This window comes from Tinamus guttatus, unplaced genomic scaffold (genome assembly GCF_059628265.1).
Source record: "Tinamus guttatus ecotype Peru unplaced genomic scaffold, ASM5962826v1 Tinamus_guttatus_pri_ptg000383l, whole genome shotgun sequence".
NCBI lineage: Eukaryota > Metazoa > Chordata > Aves > Tinamiformes > Tinamidae > Tinamus > Tinamus guttatus.
Window position 1 is genome coordinate 3,681,911 of NW_028288917.1, and position 24,002 is coordinate 3,705,912.

Genomic DNA, 24,002 nt, shown 5'->3' on the forward strand with positions numbered 1-24,002 from the left:
TGCTCAGCAAGATAGGGTCATTCTGTAGGTAGGAGTGAATTGTAAGTTATCTTCAGGACTAAATAGATTCACTGGTTAAAACCACAGTGAGCTGAATGATTTGACAGGCTGAAATATGAACAGAGTTGAAATATCAACAGAGTATAAGTGTTCTGTGGCAGTGTAAAAGATGGTGCTGTTTCCTATTTCTATAGCAAATTCTCATGCAGATCTTTTCCATGAGAAGATTACTTTTATCCAAGAGTTGAGGAATTTCTCCTGAGTAAAGGCAAAGAAACAGTTTGTTACTAAAGAGCAGTTTGAGAAATGCTACTAGATGTGCCCAGTATCTCCCTTATTTTAAGGAACATCCTAGCCTGTTTCAGTTACTCATTTGAATCTCACAGTATTTTAAAAGAATTTTCAGAGACATTCAGTAGGAAAGAAGGAGCAATCTTCTTTGTGTTTGCTAGTGGCTAACAGTAGCATAGCAAGTGGAAATCTATTTTTTTTTTTTTTGCACTGGATGTTGCATGCATCATGTATAACATGCAGTTTTTGTTGTTTTTAAAATCTAGCTACTTAGCAGTGGAAACAGATACCTCATACGGACTGATGATATGATTGAAACAGTTTATAATGACAAGGGAGAAATAGTCAAAACCAAAGAACGACGACTTTTCATGTTAAATGATGTGTTGATGTGCGCAACCGTAAATGTGCGGTAAGGCTGGATTCATACTGTTTAAATGATCATTCAAGGTTGAGCTGGGAAAAACGGCACTTAATGGAAGGCTACTGAAATAATGCTACTAATGCTACATTTTTCTCTGTTGCCTGCTCATATTTTAAAACTCTGGAATAAACATGCAGAAAATCTTTATCACTTGGAGATTACAGGTAGAAAAGTTCTGTAGTGTCTATTTTTTGCTGTTTATTAGTATTTAATGGAGTGGAGGTTTTGTAGGTTCAGATAGTGAATCTATAGGTTTAGATAGTAGAGACTGTGGCTGCAGCTGTTACTGTTAGTCAAGTGCGGTTAGTATGTGCCTAAATCACACTTGCGTTTGGGTGTTGCTTGTGGCATAAATTGCTTTATATATTATTACATTCTGGCAGAGAAAATATGGGCACTCAAAGCCTTTAAAAACTGCTTTTCTTAAGTGTGATCTGAGAGTTGATATTATCTGCCCGTTACTGAAGTGTGTAAGTTACCTCCAAGTGTGAAAGTACTCAGACTTTTCAATCATGTAAACACTTAGTGCCATGTTAGTGATGAACAGTGCCGTGGAGTAACTCTCCTTTTCAGAAAATGCACAAGGCAATGCTCAGTTATCCCAGAAGTTACACTTCTTTTCCTTTCCTCTTTACTGAGTTCTTTATTAACAACTGCGTATTCACTTGGGATTCTTTGGGGGAAGATTACCTTTATCTATTTATTTTATCTTTTTGTGCGAGATCACTGTTTGCATTTTTTTGTGATTTTTTTTTTTTACCTGAAGCAGCGATATTCAAACTATTTTCCTTTTCCTTGTGAAAAGTCCATGTTTTTCCTGAGTTGCTGGGTTCCTTATTAAATCAACAGTTTCGGTTATCACTCTTGTTCCTGTGGGCATCACTGCTAATGAGCAGCCTCCTTTGGGGCAGTAGTCAGGCATGATGCTTGTGTCACACGGGGCTGTCAGCTCAAAAAAAGTTTCAATTCCATAGTGTTTTTTTTTTTTTTCCCCCTTGGCAGTTTAATTTTGCTTCTTAACCCAGTGAATGTATGGAACGGTGGCTTCCAGTCTTCGCTGGACTCCTTTGCTGGTAGTGATTTTCTGACTCCCCATTTGTGGATGCCCCCAGATTTTCCCTACACGGCGCTGTAGGTCCCTCAGAAACATTACGTGCGCAGGCGCTTGCGCAGCCGTCTCCTCTCGCTCCTCTTAGCCGCCTTTTGTGCCACTTCCCGGAAATAATCGAGATCCCAAGGGTCTGTGGATGGTGCGTTCAAAAATAGTTTTCTGTAGCTGGTAAAAGGCACGTGTTTCTGCAGAGCACATGCTGCTCGGAGGGTCCTCCTTCACACGCAATTCAGACAACCAGCCTAAACCAGAGACTTGCTTTGTAAGCAGCAGGACTCAGAGGAGGCAGATGCTCTCTCTAGTTACTGAGCAGCTGTGTTCTGCCTTGTCTTGTTTGCTTTCTTTCCAGTTAGATCTAGAGTTCGTAAATATTTCCTTAAGCTATCGTTTTTAATGTTTTTTTGTTTGTTTGTACTTGTCTCTTGGTTGCAACTGTATTGCAAAGGTTGCTGACTGAATGTCAGTTTTGAGAGACTGTTCTCAGTAAATACCTTTTACTGGCTTTCTTCAAGCACCCTTTGGGTTGCTTTTAAGTTCTTCATTTCAGCCGTGCTTTCTGTGAAGTGAACACTAAAGGAAACAAAAATTTCCAGTTTGTCCTAATACACGTTATATGTGTGCTTGAATGAGGGAGTAAAAGAAACAAAGGCAAAGGAGTATGACGACCAGTTCTATTCCAAGTGAGCTTCCTCAGCAAGCTGTTTCCTCTGAAATGCCTGCTGTGACAGACACTTCCTTTAGCAGCCACTCGTGCGGTTTGCGCTCAGATACCACAACTGATGCAAAGAACATCCTGGTCGAGGGGCCCAGTGGGAATGTTGGATCGTTGGCCCTTGGGAAGTAACCTTGACCTTCTGGTAGTTGTTCAAAAGCCTTTGCATCCATACTTTCCTAAATACAGCAGGTACTACTATTTTTTTTTTCACTATTTCAGGCACTATCCAGTTACCATCAAAAAGAATTAGGGAAAAGATGGGGCCCCAGTGTATCCTGAACATTTGTAACAGGATGTTGAAATGCATACTGATCTTCTTGAGAGAATAATTTATGTTTTGCTCTGGAGATGTAGGGTCTGCTGTTGGCAGTTGTATGCTGCTTGCAAACGTGATTACTGCACCTGCATTGCTGTTCTTTAGACTCACTGCAAAAGTCAGTGTCAGTCAGAGGAGATGGAAACATATGTTGGTTTAAAGCTGTGCACAGTGCTCAGATGGTATACAGCAGATTTCGAAAGTTAAAATAATGAACAGTATGCTGTGAAATATAATTGCTTGTCAAAGCAATAATCTGTGTGTCTTCCAGCTCTTCCTACGAAAGCAGTGGCATTGTGACAACTGGGCAGAGATACTTACTGAAGTGGAGCGTGCCCCTGGGGCAGGTGGAAGCCATAGAGTACGGCAGCAGCGAGGGCCAAGGGGAGAACTGCAGGTTTCCACCTCCGCACTCTACTGAGAGCATCATTAACTCCAAGCCGAGTAAGTGACAGGCATTTGTACTTACATATCTTAAATCTTTGTTAAAACCTGTATTTGTCTGTAAATGGGCTACTGAAAGCAAAGAAAAACACTTTGTGCCTCAAGACTTGTGTAGCATGGATGGTAATATAAACTCTTCCTTGAAAACTGAAAACCTGTAGAGTGATAGCCAGCCTCTCACCTTGGGATGTGAATTACTTCAGTTTATTTCATCTTACAGTTTTATGGCATAAAAACATGAATGTGGTGGACATGCAAAGAGGTTATTGTAGTTTGGTATGCCTGCTGTCCTACTGTAGTTAGTTGTACGTATGTTCTTATCCCAGTATTAATGCAAGGACATTTCCCTCAGCAAAAAAGACAAGCTGCTCCATCACTGTGGAATAAGAGCTTGGATACAGGTGGTTGCTGCAGGGTGGAAGTTATTTCACTGGATTCCACAGTATCCTATCCTTCAAACACAGTATCAAGTGCCTCAGAAAAAAAAAATGCAATAATGATTTTAATGAATGTTTATGAAACTGTGCCACTAAGTAATTTCCTTCTCTTCCTCCAAATGACTTCAATGTCTGAAGTTGGAGAAATCTTTTTGTGCTCCTTAATCTCTCCTACAAGCCTGCCAGCTACCCTCAAGAGATGTATGGATTTCAAAAGTTTACTCAGTAGCTAGCCTTTTATAAATAATGAATTATTTTTATACCATAAATCTTTTATTTTTAAGTACATTTAGTATATCTAGTTTGGTTTAGTTGCTTTTAATTTGCTGAGTCTGGGCATTTATTTCACACTCTGTTTATTTAACATTGCATTCTTGCCTTGTGAGCTTTCCCACAGTCCTTCCCTAAGAAATAAATATTGTACTTGAGCGCTGCCTGAGATGCAGCTGCAGCATCTAATACCTCCCTTGTTCTCCAAGGTGGCTCTTGTTAGACCTTCTTGCTCCTCCCTTTGTAAACAGCACAAGAAAGTTCTTAAAGTACGCAGGTTTCAATTTCAAAGTTGACTTTATTTTGTAACTTTTTAGACATTAGCGAGCTACTTGGACAATGTGATTGAAGCTCTTAAGTTATTTTTTACCAGCTGCTGTATATATGACCCCAAGAGGAGTGTGTATAAAGACTGTACTACCTAGAATTGGGGGTTCCCTTCCCGGGAGAGTGTGGGAGGAGCTGCTCATTGCAACACTCCTAGTGTGACATGGTTGATTAGATCCTTGCCCTTCTGGGAGATCAGATGAGGAAGCAGAGGATGAAAGAAAAAAGAAAAATCCTCACGCAAACAATCCAGTGGAACCTACCTGATTCTCTTGGCTTTGAGGTTTCTTAGTTTCATAATGTTTGGTGATAATATCAAAAAATGTCAAATGTTTTTGCACATCATCTGGAGTCTCAATGTTCAGCTTAAATGGTATTCAGTGGGTGAAAGGCAAGATTTGCTGCTCTGTTGGCAAACTCTGATCATTATATTATTTCAATCCCCTTCTAACCAAAGAGGTCAAAAGGTGAGAGTCAAAAATAAACAGAATATGAAGGTTGCTAGTTATGTAATTGAATAGATCTTTGGCAGAATCAAAGGCATTTGTAGGTAGGTATTTGTAGGTTTCTTAATGCTGTTTTCTAATAGAGTAAATTTATAATTTTTGTTTATAATCTCTAACGATATTTAAAGCACAAAATAATTCACATTTCAGGCTATTTTTGTTGTTTTTTAATAGTATGATTATCAGATCTCATTTTACTTTGCAAATTAGTCAAAATTCTCTTTTCTGTATTGGAGTTACTCTTGCCTGAAAGTCTGTGGCCCAATTGGATGGTTGTAGTGAAAATATTTCTCACTTGTGTGTGCCAAAGCCTGAGATTCCAGAGAGACCTAATGTGCTAATTTACTTATATAGAACCATTTGCAGGAAGACGCAGGATGACATTCCTGCCTCATAAATCCACATACTGTTTCAGATAGGCTCTTACTAATTGTTTCTCTCCATCTCAATCTTTTAAAAGTGTTAATTCATGTGAAGAAGCATATACATATTCATAGTATCAAAGAAGCTAAATTAATATTGGAAAAGTCATGAACACTAAATTCTATATTTTTGGATTTGATTTACTTTTGCTGAAAGAATTATGTCTTTTTGAACTCTGTTATGCAACACATACAGAGTGTTTTGGAGTTATGAGGATGTTTAGTTTGCTTTCGTTGGAAGGTATGAGAAGTACTATAATGTTAGGTGCAGTTGTTAATGTAAGAAAAAAGATCTATGTTTCAAACCCCAAAGATAATTCAGCAATAGGGTTATACAATATGGGAACATTCGTATGTTCTAAAATGTTTGAAAAGCTCAAAGAAGATAGGCTTCCCTTGGTGTCAATTTGTGATTTCTTTTTATCCACATAGTTATATCCTAGTGAATGATATTTCTTCAATAAAAACAAGATGAAAAGTTGATTTGGGAAGAGGGCTCTCAATAAGTTAAGTGCTACCTGTGTTCTAATAAAATAGAGAATGGATCAAGGAGCAGTGAATGCGACTTGTTTGGTGCAGTCCTAAAAGTGTCTTTCCAATAAAATATAAAAAGGTGTCCAAAGACAACTTTTTAACTTCTTACCAAAATATATTATATTCTCCTCAAAAAGAGCCAAGACAGTTGACCAGCAATTGCAAATATCCCCTCCACACATAGAAACACTGAAAATGTCTCATAATGAGCTCTAAAGGCAGCCAAAATAGGCAACAGTCAAATACACAGCACAGAATTTCAGTTTTCTGGACCCTGGGCAAGTGCTTCTACTAGCGGTAGAACTTTGCTCAAGCTGTCGAAGGACAATGAATTGTGGATTCTCTGCTGGGATGAGTTTCTGTTTGCTGCTGTAGTGGATGTGACCACACAATGCGTTTTTCTGGTTGTCAAGGCAGCCTAAGGATGAAAAGGGCGAGCTGTAAAAGTCTTTCAGAGTGTCTCAAACAAAGACAACCAAGTTGCAGAGACTCTGAAGGAGCAAAGGGAGGAGAGGCTAAAAGTCTTTTCATTTCTGGGGGAGAAGCCAAGTGTCGGCTGGGTTGTCTTGGCTCACTGCTGCTGGTTGTGTTGATCAGCAGTCATAAACACCGGAGGCTATTACTTAAGGAAATAATCATTTAATTTTAACCATATGGCTAAAAATTGAAAGAGAGAATGAGCAAGGCCCATCTGCTCTATATATCCTTTAATTCTGACTGTAGGAGGTAACAGTAAAGCAAAACTTCAGCATGTTTACGTTTATGGTGGAGGCTTAAAGTTATTTTTAATTTCACAGGTTTACAGAACATAACAGGGGTCAGGCTTTAGCCTGGCTGAGCTCTGACTTGTCTGCTCTCCCAGTCAGTCTTGCTGGGGTGAATTGGCGCTCCGTTTCCACTTGCTGCGGTTCATGTTTATTGTCAGAAGCCGTAGTAACGCCACGCTGAAATGCAGACGTGACTCTTCTCGTCCGCGTTTCCTTCTGCTTTGTGCAGGCAGCTCACGCGTGTTGTCAGGGAGACAGGCGCGTGTCTCATGGGCTCGTGTATCCCTGTGTTCCTGCAAATGTTTTCCTTGAGATTAGAAAAACCTTCTCAAAGACAGAAATAACACTGCTGCGATAGCCACTGCTGTCGAGCTGATTTCTGCTGGTTTGTCTCATGAGAAAGGCAGAATTGGGGAAGGACAGAAAAGTCAGCTGTATCATTCCACTAAAGCTGGACAATTGTAATAGAGTGTCTAGAGTAAACAAGACCAAATGTTAAATGATATTTCAAGTCTAACATTGATTATAAGGTTTTAAGAAGGATGGTAGTGCCGACACTGCTAGTTCAGCCAACTTTCATCTCTGTGAAGTATATGTAGAGTTACGATGTAAATCTCTGTTTTAAAACAACAGCTCATAATACTGTGCACTGAAGGAGATGTAATATGTCCCTAAATGTAAACTGTCATTGATACCTGTCAACAGAAGACCAGAGATTTTAAATAAATCTGATTCTGGATGCAGCCTGTTTGGCTGAGCAAACCAGGTGCATTTAAATAGTTCGCTTTCTTAAGAAGATACATGTAACCAACTGGTGGATTAGGCATGGATTAAATTAGGTGTTACATGTTTGTCTCACTCACTTACAAAGAATTCTTCTGATTTCCTGTCGTATTTCTTGTAGTGGTTATAGAGCTTGACATAGAGTGCTGATAATCCTTCTTCTGAATTGCTATAGGGGTCTGTTTCACTTCATGACACTGCCCAGTAAGATGAGGAGAAGCCGGGGTACAACCCGGCGGGCCGGAAGGAGGGAGGGAGGAGAGCTCCTCGCAGTGCACTTCCCACCTGAGGCGCAGGCGATCCGGCCCCACCTGAGGCGCAGGCGATCCGGCGGCTCAGCCCTCTGAATTCCAGCGAACCTCCGCCTGCCCAGCCAGCCCGTGGTCCTGGCCCATCCTCCAGACCCCGGCTGTGCTTTCCCTCTGCGATGCGTTCACACCCGCCACTGCTTTGTTATGCTGCTTTTATCTTCTCACATCCCTTTCTCTCTCGGCCTTTCATCCTTGAGGTTTCAGCCCCACAGAGGCACCATGCCAGCTCTTCCCTCCTCCTAGGAGGCTTCCCGGTCTGTGCTGCCTTCACTTGACCTTTGGGATGCCACAGGAGGGCACGATTAAAGGGCAAGTCCTGTCTTTCATTGGAGGCTGCTGCAGGGTAACTGTCAGTGCCAGGGCCTGAAGCTGCTGGGATCCATAACTGCACATGGCTGTGTTTGGGGAAACGTCTCGTAGCTGCCACTGTTGGTGTGCGGCTGTGGAGCTGGACGGTGGCTCCAGACTGTCACTCCAGTGGGAATTCAGCTCCATGTTCCCTCCCACTTTCATTTCCTCCTCCTTTGCCACAGGACAATTGTTTATGTTATGCTGCTATATCAGAAATATTTATGGCATTATATTTTTAAATTTCCCTGCCCTGTCAGGATTAGCTCAAGTTTTGTATAATTCTTAAACCACACTCATAATGCAGAAGATGCTTCTCACTCTCTTAAAAGGTTTTGCCTTTCCTTGGCGTTATTGCATAATTTCAGTCACTGATGGTACAGTTGTATATTTTGCACAGTATTTGCAGTTGCAAGCTATTGATTTTATCTTCCTATTACTCAAGCTGTACAAATAAGCAGTTTTGTGGTTGGACTGTATTTTTTTTTTTTTTTTTGCGCAGCCTGTTTGTCTTGATGTTCAGATCAGATACAATGAGACATATCATGAGACAGGTCTCAGTGCTCATGTAATTACTACTTGAGAACAAGGTATTAGCAGCTGATGGGAATGTGAAGTTAAAAATACTTGTCAGATTAAGGCCTGGGAGATTTGTTTCCCAGCTCTGCTATATATATGTACCGGATTACCTGAGGGACTTGGTTCTTTATCTGTAATTAGGGCTCAAGGAGCTCCCCTGCTTGGTGTGACAGTTGGAATAGATACATTAAACAGCTTTAGAAGCTCAGTTTCGGTCATTAAGCTCGTAGAAATTACTTCTAGATGCTTACATGGTTAAAGTAAGGTTGGAGTTTATTTGCTTGGAGGTGGTAGTCTGAATAAGGTCATCTCATTTTTATGATCGGGCTCTTCACATTGAATGAGGATGATGTTATGCCCTGACTGTTTTGATAATTAGATTTGCTTGCTCTATATCTGCATTTAATAGTTTGTGTTCTAATAATCTCAAGATTTTACTGCTTATCACCTAACACTCTGTATGTGTTTGCACTTTTTCTTTCTGCATTCAATTAGCTTATGTTAATAATCTGTTAGATTATGTTAATAAATCTAATTTGGTGTTATATTCTAGTAGGAAAACTCACTATTTTATTGATGCTAGCCAAAAAAGCTCTTGTTTTCTGAGATCATGATGGATTTCCCATTTGCTTTAGGTTCAGAACCTAGAGATTGATATCACTTTGTAAGTATTTATGTGGTTTGGAGCTGTGAATGTCATATAATCTAAGGCAAGCTACATTTGAACTACAGTGGCTCAGATTTTTCAGGAAAATTTAACTTTTGAGATGGCAAGTTTAATTTGACATAAAAGGACAAATGGGGTTAAGGTAGAAAGTCTGCTTTTTCTTTTGTAAACTTGGATGATGTTTTTGGTATTGCACTGAAATGTCAATCGGCTGTTTAATTACTGTTGAAAAAAGACCAAACAGCCCCACTCCCCACATGCTTTTTCTAGGTGTCTATGGAAACAGGAACAGTGCGTGTAACCAGATTGAAAGACACAAACAGAGTGAGTTGTGATGGTGCAGCTGTGAAGCACTTTGCTTGCGTAAGAGATTGTGTAGGAAGTGTCTAGTTCTTCTTTGTCACTGGCTTTAACATTGATAAAGAAAAATCAGAAACAAGAAATTACCAGTAAGGAGAAGCTTCCTTGCATCTGGCTGCTGGAGGCATTTGTCGAGTTATGTGCAGCGAAAGTTTAAGGACAATAAGGAGTTTTTGTCCATGGCCTTGAAAGTGAAAGCCAGGTATTTTGTTTCAAAGGTTTTTGTAAGTGAAAAAATATATGGTGCTTTATAGTGGGCATCAGTGGCAAATGCTGAATGAATTAAAATATTTTCAGAAGTTTGCTTGACAATTGCTGAAATAAATGATTTTATATATAAAAATGTCATATAGGGTATTCTTTTCTCCTTACTCTGAGAAACTTAGGGTGTTGTTCTTCTGTTGTAAAAGATCAGTAAAACTTTACAGCTGCAGTAGTTTCCTTTGTATTTTGCATTCCAATGTAGAAGCAGGATCCTGTGAACAGGTACTGAGCAAGAATTCCTGAGTTGCAATAATGGAATCTCAGGTTATATTAATGGTTTCTGGGCTCCTTCTTTAAATTCATACTCAAAGTGTTCAGAGAATAGGAAATGTTTTTACTTCAGACGTAACACTGTCTCTTGAACAGCCTCCATTCTTGTCCTTTTCAAAGGTGGGCATATTAAACTGAGCAGTGAGACACACTGCCAACCTACCATTATGTTACCTAAGATCAGTGAAACATTCCCAGGATAATCAAAAAGTCATAACTAAAACAAAAACAAAGCAAAACAAACCAACCAAACAACAACAAAAAACAGTTCTGATTGCACTTTTTTTTTTTTACAGTATGTTATTTCTATATTATTTTTGAAGATATTTAGGTTAAACTGTCTCGTGAAATCTGTCCAGTTTTATCACAAACAGATCAGAATACATCTGGTATCATGAATGGATCCATTTTCCAGGACTTTCTACAAATATCTTATGTTAAAATGCAAGCTTAAGTGTTACAGAAGGGGCCTTCCTTTTTATTATTTTGTGTGAATGCCTGATATTACGCAGGTTCCATTTTGTTATGCCTTTCTCAGACATTGCAAATTTTAAAGTCATCTTTGACATATATAATTTCTCCCCAAATCCCAGATGATTTTTATGCTCAAAATGAGGTTTGAATCTTTCCCAGATTTCTTCCCTTCATTACACTTGAATCTTTTAAGTTCCAGTCTAGCTACACACAGATGGTTCAGTGGGAGGAAGCCGTGCTCAGCTTCAAAGACCAAATCACAACTGGCAAATCAAATTTGGGATCTGTTTGGCTTCAGAGGGGCCTTTCAATCTGGCATCTTTTATAAGCATGCCTTTAACTTCTTTGTTGCCCCTCAATATTGCTGGAACTGTACTCTGGCAAATAGCTTGTTCCTATTTGGTTGCAATTTTCGCATGTCAGTGCTCACTATTAAATTTCTTTTCATAGAATATGTAGTCTGACCTCAGAACTCAGTCTATAAATAACTCAAGGGAGGGAGTGAGGAGGATGGTGCTGGCCTCTTTTCAGTGGTGGCCACCGACAGAACTAGAAGTAATGGCCACAAACTGAAGCATCAAAAGCTCCACAGGAACTTAAGTTCCTGTGGAACTTAAGAAAAGCGTCCTTAACAGTGAGGGTAACAGAGCCCTGGAACAGGCTGCCCAGAGAGGTTGTGGAGTCTCCTTCTCTGGAGATCTTCAAAACCCGCTTGGACGCAGTCCTGTGCCACGTGCTCTAGGTGACCCTGCATGTGCAGGGGGTTTGGACTAGATGATCTCTAAAGGTCCAACCTTCCTTAATGATTCTATGATGTAAAAGAGTTAAAGTTTACTTGAGTTCATAGGCGTTACTTCAAGCCGAGCAATAGTGCTGAATTTAAAGCTGTGACATGGAGAAAAGTACTGCAAAATACATGTTTAGTGGTATATTTAAAAATCTCTCAGCTAGGGATTAATTCCTACCCCTGCTTCACTTAGCAACAAAAATCAATTTAAGCTTTAACCTTTTTTTCTTCCTTCTAAAGTGGCTGGTTGTCAATAAATCTATCTTGATTAGATTTCATAGCAAGTCAGCGCAAGGAACTATGTATTTTGCATGAATTCCCGATTTTTGGCACCGAACTTGCCCTCTGCAGGGCCTTTTGCAACAGGCCTTTAATTTTTCTGGTAAGATATCTTAGCAACAGAGGAGTTGTGGAAAAGAATTCCTGCTAACATATGTGGGCCAAGGTTTCACCCTTCAGCTGTAGGTGGAATGCAAAGAACTTGGCTTCCTGAGTCACGTATGTGATTATCGGTTATAGTGCATTGCGGCTTCCCCAGGCACGTCGTTCTCTGCAGCACTCGGATGTTCTTTACCGCTCGGAAGGACCTTCTCAAAACTCGTGGGGGTTTTTCATGTCAGAAAATAAGTTGTTTTGGAGCTTGATAAGTAGCTAGAGTGGCTTAGAAATGGGAAGGAAATGGCTTTATCGTTTGTAAAAACTTTTAAAAGTGATTTAAGAAAAGGGCAGTCTTTACTGGGATAAAGCCAAGAATTTTCTCCGTGTTTTCCATGGAAAAAGAGTGGACACCCACCCCAAAAGCCAGCAATGGACATTTTGGAACGGTCAGGGAACATGTGTAGGCTGAAGCAGTCAGTTGTTGAGTAGATTCTTGTTCCTTTCTGGCTCTGAATGGAGCCAGCAACCCCATCTCCTTCACTGAGGAAAGCCCATCCCCTCCATCAAAAATCCCCGGTACATCCATCAAAAATCCAGCCCATCCCCTCCATCAAAAATTCCCAATCCATCAAAATCCAGCCCATCCCTCCATCAAAAATCTCCAATAAATCAACTATTAACATATTGTTAACCTCTAAAGAGCTAAACAAGCTAATCCTATTTTAAAAGATGTTCTGATTAAACCTTACAAGACCAAATTCATAGAATCATAAAATCATAGAATGCTTAGGGTTGGAAGGGACCTCTAGAGATCATCTAGTCCAACCCCCCTGTACACGCAGGGTCACCTAGAGCACGTGGCACAGGACTGCGTCCAAGCGGGTTTTGAAGATCTCCAGAGAAGGAGACTCCACAACCTCTCTGGGCAGCCTGTTCCAGTGCTCTGTCACCCTCACTGTTAAGAAATTTTTCCTTAAGTTCCTGTGGAATTTTTGGTGTTTCAGTTTCCGGCCATTTCCTCTAGTCCTATTAGTGGCCACCACTGAAAAGAGACCATCACCATCCTCTGCACTCCCTCCCTTGAGGTATTTATATACACTGATTAGATCCCCTCTCAGCCTTCTCTTCTCCAGGCTGAACAGGCCCAGCTCCCTCAGCTTCTCCTCATAGGGCAGATGTTCCAGGCCCCTGATCATCCTTGTGGCCCTGCGCTGGACTCTCTCCAGAAGCTCCACATCCCTCTTGTACTGTGGAGCCCAGAACTGGACACAATACTCCAGATGTGGCCTCACCAGGGCTGAGTAGAGGGGCAGGATCCCCTCCCTCGACCTGCTGGAGATGCTCTTCTTAATGCAGCCCAGGATTCCATTGGCCTTCTTGGCCACGAGGGCACACTGCCGCCTCATGGTCAACTTGTCATCCACCATGACACCCAGGTCTTTCTCTGCAGAGCTGCTCTCCAGAAGGTCAGTCCCCAGCCTGTACTGGTGTCTGGGGTTATTCCTCCCCAGGTGCAGGACCTTGCACTTGGCCTTGTTGAATTGCATAAGGTTTTTCACCGCCCAGTTGTCCAGTCTGTCCAGGTCCCTCTGGATGGCAGCGCAGCCCTCTGGGGTATCAGCTACTCCTCCTAGTTTCGTGTCATCAGCAAACTTGCTGAGGGAGCACTCCGTGCCTTCATCCAGGTCATTGATGAATAAATTGAACAGGACTGGACCAAGGACTGACCCCTGGGGGACCCCACTAGCCACAGGCCTCCAACTAGACTCTGCACCGCTGATCACCACTCTCTGGGCCCTGCCATCCAGCCAGTTCCTAATCCATCTCACTGTCCACTCATCTATCCCACACTTCCGGAGCTTGCCCAGGAGGATGTTGTGAGGGACGGTGTCAAAAGCCTTGGTGAAGTCGAGATAGACGACATCCACCGCTCTCCCCTCGTCTATCCAGCCGGTCATTCCATCATAGAAGGCTATCAGGTTAGTCAGGCAAGATTTCCCCTTGGTGAATCCATGCTGACTACTCTTGAGCACCTTCTTGTCCTCCATGTGCCTGGAGACAACGGCCAGCATGAGCCGTTCCATCACTTTTTCGGGGACAGAGGTGAGGCTGACTGGCCTGTAGTTGCCTGGGTCCTCCTTCTTGCCTTTTTTGAAGACTGGCGTGACATTGGCCTTCTTCCAGTCATCCGGCACCTCCCCCGTTCTCCAGGATCTTTCAAAGATGATGGAGAGTGGCTTAGCTATGGCATCTGCCAGCTCCCGCAGCACTCTGGGGTGCATCCCATCAGGGCCCATGTAATTCAGATATTAAATTTCTGTAACTTATAACTCAATATCCAGACATAAATCAAAGGGAAAATTCTGACAGAATTTGCTTCTGGCTAATACATTGTCCCTAATCTCTTAAACCAAATTACTTTTCTGTGCTTCAGCTTATGCTCACTAAGGGTCTGTATGCAAGAATGGTAACTGTGGCCATTCACCAGGCCTTTTCTTACCACTTAAGTTCCTTCTTAGTTTAGCCACTCCTCCTTGAGAATATCAGAGGATAGAAGCAAATTCTCCTTAATTATTTTTTTCATTCACTTTTCTTTTTTCTTTTCTGGATAAAACTTTGGTCTTTAATGAATGGGCCTAAAATGACTTCAGTTGAGGTGTTTTGCATAAGCGAACTTCGTGCATAGGTTACTCTATTTGTTTTGGCTCTCTTACTGCACTCTCTCCATCTCAATTTATTAAAATCTTGAGATGTGTATGTTGTAGACAGACTAGACTCAAGTGGCAAATACTGAGTTGATTTCCAGATTCATGCCTTATTCTGAAGGCGGGGATGGGATATTTATAAGAGCAGGCCGAGGATTGTGGAGGAAAGTTGTTGGGATGAAGTGGAGGTCTGCGCTCCACAAGGCAGGTAAAGTCCTATGGCCACGGTTCAGGGCTGTGGCGCAGGATCCAAGAGTTGCTGAGCTCTTGCAATTGCAGTTTGCAGGTAAGCGTCAGTTCTGTGATTTGCTTTCAATAAGAGAATCTCAGATAACTCTGTCTTTATGAAGCTGCAAAAAAATGCTGCTGCCCTTTTAAAGTTTACAAATAATGTAGGTAAAATTGAGTTCAGTTACAGTATCCATACTGTCCAGGGGCCTCCTTGTGCACTTTCAGCTTTTCACAGCATGCTAGTTCTAAATTTTCACATGGCTTAGACCCATAAATATAAATTTCTGAAATAGTCTTAGTGCCTTTTTCTGTGTTGCAGTTTGGACTGATTAATAGTGGAATTTGTAAACAGCAGGTAAGTAAATGGATTTGTGCCAGAAATAAAACTGCCAGTTACTTATAATCAGGCTAAACTGCATTTTGCAGTAGTTCTCTTTTTGTTATAAAAATCTGAGATAATAATGGTTTCGTTCTGTACCCTTTACAATGCTGAACACATTGTCATGGCCTTCAGATCCCTATTAACACTGAATGCTTTTTTGTTGTTGTTTTCGAGTAAACCTTTTGAAATAAACAATTGGTTGTGCTCAGGAACTAGCAATTCTGGCACTTCATAGATTATAGTTATTGTAGACATCAGTCAGAAAATAGGTGTTAGCTAACAGAAGAAGAGGGATACAGGGAGGCAACTGTTTAGAATTTTCAGATGTTAATTTTTCTACTTTTTGGACTGGAGAAAGTCAAAATGCAGCTTAATGGAAGTATGCATTCTACAGCTACTGAAAAGTCTTTTTTTAAAAAAAAAAAAAATCTAAAAACATACTCTGAAAGAACATAATCCAAAAACTCTTCAGCTTTGATCTATTTTGGAATTATTTCTTTTCTTTGCATACAATAAATTGAATAATCTTAAAGGCTGTTCTGATTGTGAGGAGAAGAAGGGCTGCATTGTGTTCTTAATTAACATGCAGCGCAGGCAAAGAGCAGTGCAGGAGAGCTACATCTATTCCATGCCTGGGGAAATAGCCCTAAGTGCATTCACTCCCTATTTAGTGCTCAAGGGCAAGACAAATCTTTTTCTTCCTTCCTTTTTTTTTTTTTTTTCCCTTTGCACCAGTCACGGGAAGAGGTTTGTGAAATAGATGTGCTACATGTGTCCAAACTGGAAGATAGGATGTGTCCAGCATGGGCAGTGAGCCCTCTTGGTGCAGCTCGTGTTGCTGCTGCTGCTACTGAGCTGTTTTCATCGTGCAGGGCAGGGGGCTGCATCCAGAGACGTCTTGCTTCAAGGTTTAAGAAATTACGGGTTTTGAACAACCATAATGAAGGCTGCAAATAACTTTTTGGACTTGTCATATGATCAAAAGCAATATTCTTGAAGGACACTTAAACTAACGTATTGCAGAAAACCTACTGATTGGTGCTATTGAAAAATTCCATGTAATTCAGAGGTTCTGGAGGGTTAGTCTTTGCTGAAGCCAGTGCAGGCTGGATGTTTGGCACGGCTGTTGTGCATGGTTATTAAAATTACAGACAGCGTGCTCTCCAGTGTGCAGACTAGATAAACAACCTCTAGTCTTAATTGTAATTGTAAAAGGCAATGATAAGGTGAGCAGAAAGAAAATGCCCATGGTAACACCAGGATATGCACAGATACCTATAATTTTCTGTGATGCATTTCCCAATTATCTGGCTGCGGGGACATGGATCAGCAAAGTAAAAGAGCTGTGATATACGTGTATAAATAAAACACTCCGATTTTTAGAAGTAATAAATGCGTATCCACATATGAGTGTAATAGTGTTTTTTTCAATATGGAAGGAACAAATCTGTTCTGATATGCTCAATTTTTATACAGTGCTAAGTAGTAGTGACTCATGTTAAAAGTATTACATTTTTCCTGCTTTCCTCCTTTACTGAGAATTGCATCTTTTTATTATGTATAATCTCATCTTTTTATTCATTGCAGACAAGCTGTATATGGGCCCAGGGCAACTGTACCATGATCTGCAGAACCTCTTGCATGATTTGAATGTAGTTGGCCAAATTAGTCAATTAATAGTCAGCCTTAAAGGAAACTACCAGGTAAATAAACAAAGCTGGATTTATTTTTAAGTATGCTCCAATCGTGAAGTAGTATAGTCAATCTCTTTCTAGGAGCACTCTGAAGAGAGTAAAATCATTTTTAACTCCAGTAATTAATTTACTGTTAAATACTTAGACTTATAAGTAGATTACAGCTGTCTTTTTAATCTTGTTTTTCTCAATTGTTTTTATGTGTAGGTGGATACTACAAGTGTCTGCATTTGCTCAATAGCTGCTAAGCTTATGTGGAAACAGGATTACATTTTAGTCTTAAAAAGTTGCTTTCTTACAATCAGACAACATCGTAGTAAGAAAGTTGATTTTCCTTTTTATGTTTTAGTGTTATTGGCTAAAGCACTTGATGCCTATTCAAACACATAATCCTGGCTTTCAGGGAGAAGCCGTATTTACGACTGAGTGCAAATCATTAAAGTGTTAGAGGATTTTCAATGGAATTTTGAAAGTAATTTGCTTCATCTTTATTCATGTCCCTTTTTTAACATGTGTTCTGGCAAAAATATAGAGGAGGCTAACACAGAATTTCAAAATGAGTCCTCCACAATCATAGGACTTTACAGATTTGTTTTCTTTTTTACCCTTTGATTAAGACACATTTTTAAACTTCTTGCAACTGTATGACTATAAATGTGCGTCTGTGCTTGCGCACGTGTGAATACGCGTATGGGTTTCTGAGTTTCTGGTGTGATATCTTGCTCTCAGTCAAGGGCATTAAATAAAAAATCCAAATTGCTGAAAGCATGCACTATGAAGGAACTTTATGGAAACTATGATTTTAAACAAAATTTTGCAAGTACTCAAAGATGAATTTCAGCTCAATGATTGAGCATATACATAGCACAGATCAGAGATGAGACATTCAACCGCTGAATTATACAATTGCAAAATGCAAATTGTATAATTTAAGCAGTGTTCCAGGTGGAGATGCATAAATTAATTTGAACAATTTAGTTCAGGCATGAGGTCAACTTCTTTCTTTTGGAGGAAAAAAAAAAAAAAAAAAGCTTCAATTATCCTAAAATTCTAACTGCTTGAAATCAATGTACTTTTGTGTAGCAGAAGCTCACTACTATCACTCACACAGTCTTACCCATGAGACTGCTAACCAGGCTTGCCAGGGCATTGTTGTTTCAGCATCCCCCGGAACATATTCCAGTCGCACAAAGACCTTTCATGTTTACCACATAAATATTTGAGCAACAACATACGGGAAGTATGATTTATAGGCTTTTTCTGTGAGATATTTTTTAAAATTTGGGGTATCTTTATAATCATTCATTTGAAATGAAGTAAAAGGGTCATGCAGACACTGAAGCAAATTCACATTTGCTAATCAGACAAATATTATTGATATATTATTATTGTTAATATTATTTGTGTATCATCAAGCTCTGAACAATGTAAATCATGGTATAAATACATTATTAAATCTTTCTGCATATTTTTGAAATGAATTTACAAATCTGTCTAAATTATTCACAATTAAAATGTCAGCTTCAAGAGTTGTTAGTTTTAAGGAAAGATCACCTTAGCATACGGGAAATAGGCCTCGCTGGCGCTGAATCTAAACTTAAACTATTTTTATTTTTCAGAATTTGAACCAATCAGTAGCCCATGACTGGACATCAGGCTTACAAAAACTGATCCTGAAAAAAGAAGATGAAATTAGAGCTGCAGATCGCTGTAGAATCCAGCTACAACTTCCAGGAAAGCAGGACAAGTCAGTAGTAACCTTGATTGCGAAGCTTTCTAAATGTGTTTGTGTCTTTGGCATAGATGTATCAGAGAAACTTCTGTTCTTCCCTCTCTTCTGTCTCTACAGTTAGCCTCTGACTACTGTTCCCATGTCATTACAGTGGCAATTTTCACTTGTTACAGAACATGACAGTTTTTTTCAGCATTGTAGGTTTTTATCCTGTTCCTCGGTGTCATTTTTCAGATGCAAGAGTAACTGTGGCAATGACCCTTTATAGGGTATCTCATACTCATACTTTATTCAAGAATGACTACATTTTTTTTTCTTTTTTCTTTCTTTCCCCCCACCCTGTCCTGCAGGTCTGGGCGGCCTACTTTCTTTACAGCTGTGTTCAATACATTTACCCCTGCAATCAAACAGTCTTGGATCAACAATTTACAAATGGCTAAGCTGGCCCTTGGTAATTCTTAGTTGCTTAAACTAACAACCAAGAGAGTCCTCAATGTACTGTTTGTTACAGAAAATGAAATTGTTTTGTGAAAGTCTATCTGAAGATGTTAGAATTGCAATACACTAGATAGTAGTGACCGTATATCATTGCAAAGTAATGGTATTCCAGAAAGGATGAGGGATTCACTATGAAGGAATATAATTTCCACAGTATATTAATGAAGTCTGCTATGTTTATTACTCATTTATCTATGTCAGAACTAGTGAAATACAGTAGAGGACAGAGAGGTGGGAAGTTACTCCACTATATTTCTTACATCTTCAGATCTTATAAACTTTCCAAGCATTTGTCTTTCAGGATAAAATTTGTCAGTTTTGCCTCAGGAACAGTTTTAGCTAGAACATGACAGTAAAGCTGTTAGGTTCCTTTGTTTAGCTTTCGGTGCTAACAAACATACTTTCATCATTTTAAAGTTAGGGGATAATTCTATAGGTGGATTCCTGAAACCATAAGTTGGGTTGGGGGCGAAGTGCCTTTTTTTTTTTTTTTTTTAATGTAATCCTGTCATCCTCGCTGGAGAGAGAATCAGTAACAAGCCTAATCTCAGTGGGAGCAATAAGAAATGTGCTGTACTGCTTTGTCATTAGAATCATGTACTTTCACAGGAGGTCTAATTTCAAAAGTTGCTTGGCACATTGTGTGCCTCAGTTGAGAAATATTTAGGACATGCAGATGATAAAAAACAAATTTTTCTAGCACCTCCTCAAAAGACGACACTTTCCATCCCACTGAGGGCAGAAAAAAAAAGGAAGAGTAGACATCTCAGTTGTTCTGTGAGGAAGAGCCTTGCAGGTACAATAAATAGTGGTTGTTAAGGGGTGCCACTTAGGTTCAACAGAGAAATGATGATGTTTACAGATCATCTTCGCTAGTCTAAAATGATATTTGGTAGCATTTTTAAGCTATCCTGTTCCTGTTTTAATATCCTGCTGCCAAGATAGTTAGGAGAGGCTGACAAGATTGCTAAGTAAATAAACACCATTCAAATTTTGCTAGTATTAGTGCTGTTTTTGCATTAATAATATGTATGTGGTCTAATGTATAGAATTTCTGCTTTGTACTTTTAAGCCATCATTTGTTCCTTCAGAAGCATCAATGGCATAAGAAGGGCCCAATCAATACTAACCAATTCCAAAACTGTTCAGTTCTGCTCTGTGAAGGGGTGTAAGCAATTATTCACTGAAGGTGCTGTGGGATATTTATTGTTTGTTTTTGCCATTGCAGCGGAGGATAACCTGTTAGGTTGGTTCTGTGTAGAAGAGGATGGGAATCAGATCAAAAAGGAGAAACATCCTCTTCTTGTTAGACACATGCCAGTGATGATGGCCAAACAACAAGAGTTTAAGGTAAACAGAATTGCATTGTTATTGTGAAATAACAATGGCTAAAGGACACCATACTGTAGATAGTTCTGGAAGTTTAAATTCAGCCCCACTCTCTTAACTTCCTGCTAACACATATCTTGCTGCAAGACCAATAGCAATGGAAACTCCAAGGAGATCACAGGAGTTCAAAATACCTGCCACCTTTGAGACACTGAGGAATATAGTGCTTACTCTTGAATGGCATGATATCCAATTTCAGATGTAGGCTCATCACCCAATTAAAATAAAACTGCCAGAAATTTTGAGTTGATCTTGAGGTTTTCCTGTCTTTTTATGGACTGGCAATGTGGACTGCAGTTGAGAATTGGGAATCTCATTACCCATAACTCTCCTGTATTGGTGTGGCTACACTGACTCCTGTGCAAATTTTAGACTGAATGCACAAAGATCAAAATATTGAAAATAATTTAATTTTATAGGGTCATATATAAGAATGTAGTTCTGCTCTGAAAGATGGTATGCAAGTGGTCCTAATGCCGTGGTTCCTATGTCTAAGGCCAAATCTACGACTGGCTTTAGTGAAGAAAATAAATACAGCATGTCAAAAGAAGCAGTGCTAAATATTCTTTCCTACTATCAACAAGATTTCTCATTGAGTCATGAATTACTTACGCTTGTTCAAAAGCCCTGTTGGAAATAAAGCTTGTATAGGTAGGACCAGAATCCTAATGTTGACGTTGTCGCATGGGTACCGCTTAAAGCCTGAGTGGGTCTGCAGATCTTCATTGCTAGGACAGTCTATACAGGAGGGAAGTTCAGCTGGTGGCTTTACTTTAAGGATGTGCATACAGGTGTAGGCATTAGGGGAAAAATAATGGCTGTCTGGAAATGTTGAAATGTTTAAGGGTTGTAAATTGAGCCATTCCTATGACACAAATCAGGGTGACACGTGTTGCAGTTTGCAGAAACCAAAGTCTACTTAAGGTTCCCTGTCTCCCATAAAACCGTATCATATCATTCATGTGGTATTAAACACTCGGCTTTGACTACATTGAGGTTTTGTAAAGTCACCACTTGCTAAATAATCCAATTAATATTAAGGAAATTTAAAATACTTTGTTTCCTTAGAGCCAGTGTGTTCTTAAGCCCTGTTTGTCCATGCCAGATGCTCTGAAGGCCCAGATCCAAATCCGATAACCAAATTATAACAGGATCTGATCGTTTTGCAAGGAAACGAAAGCCTATAGCCCTTGCAGTTATATAATAATCTTTGCCATGGCCACCTCAGCAGAAACAGGGTTTGCCAGTGTTTGGCTGAACTCTAGGCCAGCTTTGCACATTTTGCAGCTCTTACTGATGGGTTTGAGCCTGGCTGTTGTTCCTCATGCTCCTAAGGCCTGGGTACTGTAGGACAAGTCATTTCAGTGTTACTCTTGTTCTGCGGTTTGGCGCTAGGACGAGGAGCTCTTGCTCGACTGACCCAGCCTGGTAGCCCTCAGGGTGCTGCGCAGTCTGCTTGGCAGTGAGTGGGGCCTGTAATTTCTTCCACCAGAGCATATTTGTACCTGAGGCCATCATTTTGCAAAGAGCTTCTGTAAGAGTGGAGAGCTGAGCTGCCGCTGTTTAAATATGGAAAACATCCTCAGTTTTGACTATGACACAAACCAACTGGGAAATATGACAAGCAGCTCGAGAAGCATCCAACATGCAGGCTGCCTTTTCTTTCATTAGTGCTGTATTTAGCTGTCACAGCTGCTGTAAATCACCATTACCTGAGTACAGTTTCAACATGCAAAAATTGGCATGGCGGGCTCTTCTTTTCTTTTTTTCTTCTTTTTTTCTGATCTATCTGTTTACATATTTTATTCTGATGGTGAATTATTTAGCAACCAAGTAACCTTGGTTTTGCTACTGCTAATCTCGGTGATGCCTGCTGACTTGAAGGAGAATGGTGAGACACTTTGCACTTTCAAAAAGTAAATAAACTAAACTGGGAATTTAGCACTCTAAATTATACATGCTTTTTCTTTTTTTTTTTTTTAATTATTCAATTCAGTGGTAATATATTGCCATGTTTTGTAGAAATGCCTGAGAACCACTGCCTCTAGAACCACACGCAGTATAATCACAGTATCATTGTTATCCAAGACAAGAACATCCATGTGCATTATAGAGAACTTTATCTAAAAACATAACGCCATGCCTCATCAGGAACCTTTTTACTCTGCAGAACATTGTTGTGTCTGCTACTGTAGATTGCTTTAAGATATTTACATAAGCTTTAGGGTGTTCTGCCACTGATATTGCAGGAAGAAATGGAAATCCTTGGCTGATGATTAAAAATAACCCCTGTTCAGGGTCAATAAATAGGGCTTGTGTGTTTCTCTAGGTAGAGATGGATTTAAATTTAGAGAATTTATCTTGAGTCTGATATTAGTTTGAGTGTTTGCTTAAATGAGCAGGATGATGAAGTCTTGATTGTGCTTATTAATTTACTGACAGTGCCAGAATGACATGAAGTTGTTAGGGAGTGGGAGTATTATGGAGAATAGAATTAGTGTTCAAAATGAATAAAACATGTGGAGAAATAACGTGCAAAAAAATAGGATGATTGCACAAGGTATGCTCAGGGAGAAATAAACAGCTTCTCAAGTACAGATATTGAGGTGGTCGGGTAGGAAGTCTGTAAAAGTAATTTTTAGTAGAGCAAGCAGCTAAGGATTGGCAGCAATGTAAATTATTTATAAAGATCAGATAACCAATGAAACTTATCAAATGAGTTAATCCTTCATTCATAGTATTACTAACATCTCTACCAGGACAGTATGTTCAGTTTTGAGAGTTCTGCACTTGCAGATATATGGAGCTGGTGGAGAGATGCCAGCTGGAAAACAGTGATGATAATCAGGAATTTTAAAAAGAAGATTTGTTGAATGTTAATGATAACAATTGAATTATTAATGATGAAGGAGGCCCAGGAAGGGTCATAGCATATAGCAGCCTTGTTATATGTGAAGAGTCACTGCCGAAGGGAAAGAAATAATCTGTGCTGGAGACTAAAATGAGAAGTAACAGGCTAGGAGACTGAGCAAGGATGACTTTAGGTTAGGTGCATGGAAACAGTGTATGAAGTGTGTGAGGTTTGTGAAGCGTTGGAGCAGAACGGGTTCGTGGAGCTCTGGGAACGATGGGCGCTGCCGCGTGGGGCCGCGTGGGCCGGGCCGGCCCGTGGCCTCCTGCCCTGCGACGCGGGGACGCGCTCACGTGGCCGAGCCCATCGCAGCCCAAGCGCGAAGGAACGAGCAGGCCTCCCTATGGAAAATAATGTGCTAACTGCTCTCTCTGCTTGAAGATTGAGTGTGCTGCCTATAATCCTGAGCCTTACCTGTCTGGAGATACTGAGTCGGATTTCTGCTCCATGGAACATGGCTTTCTTTGGGTAAGCTCAATTTTTAAATGTTTTTAAAGGTTAAAAAGAGTGATCTTTTTTCTTTCTTCTTCTTATTTTCTGTGACTCCCAGAAACATGTGGATCCAAAATGCTTGGATTTTTTTATTATTATTATTTTAAATTGACTCCTATAAAGCATAACTAGTAGCTTTGTCCCCATTATTTCCTTATTCTACTATATGCTTTTTATTTGTGT

The 24,002-nt window shown here is 40.0% G+C and overlaps 1 protein-coding gene across 4 annotated transcripts in view; it reads left to right on the plus strand.

The window, feature by feature from the left end:
• The window catches only part of ARHGEF10 (Rho guanine nucleotide exchange factor 10), a 90,601-nt gene that overhangs the window by 38,310 nt on the left and 28,289 nt on the right, over positions 1-24,002 (plus strand). For all 4 annotated transcript variants that reach the window (XM_088530563.1, XM_088530564.1, XM_088530565.1 and 1 more), the window contains 7 exons: positions 558-703; positions 3,129-3,301; positions 16,691-16,806; positions 18,417-18,544; positions 18,880-18,980; positions 20,256-20,377; positions 23,709-23,795. In XM_088530563.1, the coding sequence (XP_088386689.1) occupies positions 558-703; positions 3,129-3,301; positions 16,691-16,806; positions 18,417-18,544; positions 18,880-18,980; positions 20,256-20,377; positions 23,709-23,795 (873 nt within the window). The remainder of the gene's footprint in view (positions 1-557; positions 704-3,128; positions 3,302-16,690; positions 16,807-18,416; positions 18,545-18,879; positions 18,981-20,255; positions 20,378-23,708; positions 23,796-24,002) is intronic.